The following is a 4,541-nucleotide window of genomic DNA, read 5'->3' as shown; positions in this document are numbered from 1 at the left end:
CAAACGATATTTATAACAGTACATACGTGTGATTGATGCGTATCATATTAGTAACAAAATGGTATGTGGTAACTTGTAAGAAATATGTATATCAAATGTAAATTAATGTACGTATGCAAATAAGATTGTTACCAGAAAACATTTAACACATCATTGACGAAAACGTCCAAGAGTTACTTACCTAAAGAAGTAAGGTGAGAAAAAGGTGATATATTATTATATAACTCATCAATTAAAGTTTCATTACACCGTAGTTTACTTATTTTTACTTTTTAAGCCTAGTTCTCATTCATCGCAAAACGTCGGCGATAGAGCTTTTGCGACGTCGGCGAGCGCTTAATAGAGAGTTTACGAAACTTCACATTTTGACGACGACGCCGGGAGTTAATGCTAGTGCGCATGCTTCTTAACATTTTGGCTGCTTCCTTTGGCAACGACGCCGTGAAATCGTCTTCTTTGGACGCGTCCTGCATGTTCAAGATGGCGGATGAACATCAAAACACAAAAAGGTAGGAATCGAAGAGTTTTAAGTGTTTAAAGCCTTTTTTAGCAATAAGTTATTGTTATGTTCAGTTTGTACTGAGATAAGGGTAAATTATTTAACACACAGAGTACTAAATCGATTGTTTTTTTCAAGTATTACAACTCAACTAATATTTTATTATATTTTTATATAAATATTATATATTTATAATTAGTTTATTTGTTTGGTTTTCTTTGCATTCTTAATTATTTTTGTAATTTTAGCAAAAAAGCAATGACTTGGACAAATGAACATAATGAAATTCTAGTTCGTGAAATGTATTTATTCCAACCATGGAACTTCAAAAAAGGATCACAGCAACGAGGTAATGCATGGGAAATGATCAGTGATTCCTTAAATGATATGGATAGCCCAAAGTTTAACGTGACGCAAAAGTCTGTTCGAGACCACTACACTTTACTTCAAAAACAACAAAAGAAAAGATTAAGAGAGGAGGAAAAAGCTTCTGGGATCTCTCCAGAGCCATCTGCAGTAGAAACTTCCATTGAGGAAATTATTCAAATGTTCAGAAATAGAGATGAAGAAGAGAAAATTTTGGAAGAGAAACAAAAACAAAACTCTGTTGCAGAAGTAGAAAAGGCTGTGGAAATGAGACAACAGTCAATGGAAACATTAGCTGAAACTTACAAAAGAAAATCTCAAAGTAAAGATGGTGAAAAACCTAAAAGAAGAATGTCATCCAATGGAAGTGAAATCATTGCCTATTTACAACAAAAGTCAAAAGTTGATGCAGAACTTAAAGAGAAGAATTGATGTTGAAAAAAGCTGAAGCTGATGAAAGAAAACAACAACAAAACAACATCATTTCTCAACAGGAAGCTCTCACTAAAGCTTTAACTGACAGCATTGCTGCTCAGCAAAAGCAGCAAGAGCAACTAATGCATCAACTGCAACTTCAAAACACTGCTTTACTAACATTGATGCAGAATATTGTTAAAAAAGACTGAAATGTTTTATTAAAACAGTGCATATATTTTTGCTTGAGAGTAGACCAAACTTTTTTCACATATACAATTTACTGTTATTGATATTATAGATGAAACATTCATAAAGTTATCCATAACAAGAGTATATTAGAGTGATGTTAAAAAATGTTCCTGATGACTTAACTCTGTACATTAAACAATTAGTCAACTTGATAAAATTGAATATTTTGAACTTTTACACAAAATATTCATGTATAGATGGAGGTTGAAGTCCAAAAACTGTGAGGTTGTAGACCCATAAAACAGCATCTTGCATTATGAAGTAAGGTACAACAAGTGTACATTTTCCCTACTGCACTAAGTTGTATTTTTAGGTTCTTTTGAAGTCAAGAAATTTAAAATAATTAACTATGTCCCCAAAATCCATTCGACAGACACTCTTACACTGCTCATTGCTTTGTTCCATTGTTGCTGTTGAGGAGTTATTCTTGCTCCTTTAAATGGGCATTGTAGTTGAGGTCGATGAGGATAAGCAGGGTCACCATAAATGCAAACAGGAGTTTCGTTGTTCAAATGATCCAGCTGCTGAAGCTTGTTATATAAACTGGATTGGGCAAGCATTGCGCTGTCATGGCGTCTACCCTCCACAGGACCAAAGAGATTAGCCACAAGACCATTTGGAACAGCAACTGACTGAAATTTTATGGCATGAACTCTTTTATGGCCATTATAAAGAACTCTTTGATTTTGACCAGGTTTAGAAATTGGACGTACTGTCCCATCGACAAAACCAAAACAATTTTCTAAGGCACCACTCTTCTGAAACACTGCATTACAAAATTCTTGAATGTTGCCTGAAGATAACCATGGTTGATCAAATGTTAACAGCAAACGGTTCCACTCCATGTATAAAAAGTTTATGACAGCATTACTGATCATACAGAGTTGAGGGACTGGTCTACCAAATCTTGGCAACATATCCAGGTATCGACAAGGGTAGGCAAAACGTTTCAAAAATATGCAAAATGCCTCAACTCTATCAACCTTAAGGCCGTTATAACACGTAATAAATTGTGGTAGCCTCAAAGCATCCACAAGAGTATAAATGTGTGATTTCATAAACCGAAATTCTGCTTTACACTCGTCGCTTAATTTATCTAAATCAAATTCTTCGTATTTCCAATAAGGCAAATCCGGACTTTTAGCAGTATATAAGTTGTAAAGCAAAATAAATTCTTCGTCGTCGATTGATTGATCCGAATAAGACATAAAAAGACGCTCTCGAATTGCTCTCCACTTCGGCATTCTTTGCTTTTGAATGTTTTTGAAAGCAATGTTTTCTGATTTATATTCCCGCCAATTATTCTTCCGCGGAGGCGACGTTGTAAATTTGCGTAAACTAAAAATACGCTTGCGCCGGCGTTGTGAAACACAAGACGTCGCCGTCGCGAAAAACAGTGGAACGTAAACTCCCTAATATTAATGAGAACGCGTTAAAATTTATGTCGCCGAGCGTCGGCGCTGCCATCGCAAGAAACAAAACGGTTTGTTTCTTGCGATCATCGCCGATCATTACCGACAACTTTCCATAATCTTATTCCAACATGGCTGCTTTTGAAAATGACGAAGAATCAGACTTCGATTCAGTGCAAGCATTAAATATTCTTGCTGTTAAAGCAAAGGACGATGATAGAAGCTTTATGGAAATTATTCGTGAATTTCCCACGATATACGACAAGCGAACAAACGGTTTTCGTGACAAACGAAAGAAACCTAACTGCTGGCAACGAATAGCTGAATTGCTAGAAACTACAACAGAAGTGGAAAGGAGATACAAGACTATTCGTACTGCATTTTCTCGTTATCTTTCAAAACAAAAGTTTAAGTCTGGGTCTGGAGTAAGCGATATTCCGAATATTGATCAAAGGTTTGAGAATCTTGGCGGATAAGAGTCACAGGTATGACGACGATTGATTGTATAATTTTAAAGAAATCATCACTCAGACAATTTGCTCTTTCAGCAAAGGAATTTTATATGTATTATCACTAATTTGTATTTGTATTGCCAAAATTGGGTTTTGGTACTAATATATCACAAGGCGGAAGTTTCTGTAATAATTGTGGCCATGCAGTTGCAAAAAAGGTAGTAGTAGTTTCCTATGGTCACACCTCCATGTGTGTCTCATCAAGCCAGCTTGTGAAGTCATCATCCGCTTTATGCACTGTTGTGTAGCCGCCGTCAATGCGTGTGAACGGACATTGCAGGATGATATGGTCCATATTCTGGTTGGTGGCGTTACATGATGGGCAAGTTGGCGAGTCTTTGTAGCCCCATCGGTATAGGTTGTTAGCTGTTCTGCCCTGTTTTTATCTTATTCGGTTACAAGCGCTCCATTGTTTACGAGTTAGCTTCTTGAAACCAGGAAGAGGGACATTTGTGGGATCTTTAATTAGGTCAGCACCCTTTGGTTTATTTATGGACCATTGTTCCTTCCATGCATTGTTGAGGTCAAACGATTCAATCTTGGAGTTATAAAAAGGTTTTCGTGATTTAAGTCTCGAAGTAGTTGGGGCAGACTGGATAATGGTTTTTAGTGGAGTGTCAATTAGTGTATTTTCAATGGGATGATGTTGTTTCTGTGTTGCTTCCTGTCTGCGTATGTTAGGTGGAGCTATAGCACTCATTACAGGTAGCCAAGAGGTTGGGGTTGATTTTAATGTTCCGGAAATTGTTCGCATTGTGTCATTTAGCAATACATCTAACTTATTGATGTGTTTAGAGCGAGACCAAACTGGAGCACAATATTCTGCAACACTGTATGATAGGGCAAGAGATGATGTCCTAAGTACTGTTGGAGTGGTGCCCAACGATGTTCCTGCCAGTTTTTTAATTATGCCATTTCGTTTTCGCAGTTTTGTGGCAGTGTTTTCAATGTGCTGTTTGTATGTTAGCGAGCGATCTAAAGTCACACCCAGGTATTTTGGAGATTATTAAGTGTACATACACACAACTTGTGTGGACAGTTGACACAATTAAAATGACTGTTGAAAAGGTATGATTTTTAAATTGC

The 4,541-nt window shown here is 36.6% G+C and overlaps 1 protein-coding gene across 1 annotated transcript; it reads left to right on the top strand.

Annotated features, from left to right (window-relative positions):
• Window positions 1-305: 305 nt before the first annotated feature.
• LOC124457627 lies at window positions 306-1,683 on the top strand. The gene is made up of 2 exons (XM_047007837.1): window positions 306-509; window positions 748-1,683. Exons 1-2 carry the CDS (start codon window positions 388-390, stop codon window positions 1,295-1,297), a joined length of 672 nt encoding a protein of 223 aa, XP_046863793.1. The 5' UTR covers window positions 306-387; the 3' UTR covers window positions 1,298-1,683.
• The last annotated feature ends 2,858 nt before the right edge of the window (window positions 1,684-4,541 follow it).

The sequence above is a fragment of the Xenia sp. Carnegie-2017 genome, unplaced genomic scaffold (genome assembly GCF_021976095.1).
Source record: "Xenia sp. Carnegie-2017 unplaced genomic scaffold, XeniaSp_v1 HiC_scaffold_6, whole genome shotgun sequence".
NCBI lineage: Eukaryota > Metazoa > Cnidaria > Anthozoa > Malacalcyonacea > Xeniidae > Xenia > Xenia sp. Carnegie-2017.
The sequence above is the reverse complement of the archived record's forward strand: the minus strand, read 5'-3'. Positions and strand labels throughout refer to the sequence as shown.

Coding starts and splice junctions, on each gene's coding strand:
- LOC124457627 (XM_047007837.1), top strand. CDS start 388: ATGCTAGTGCGCATGCTTCTTAACATTTTGGCTGCTTCCTTTGGCAAC. Junction 510..747: donor GAACATCAAAACACAAAAAG/GTAGGAATCGAA, acceptor TTGTAATTTTAG/CAAAAAAGCAATGACTTGGA.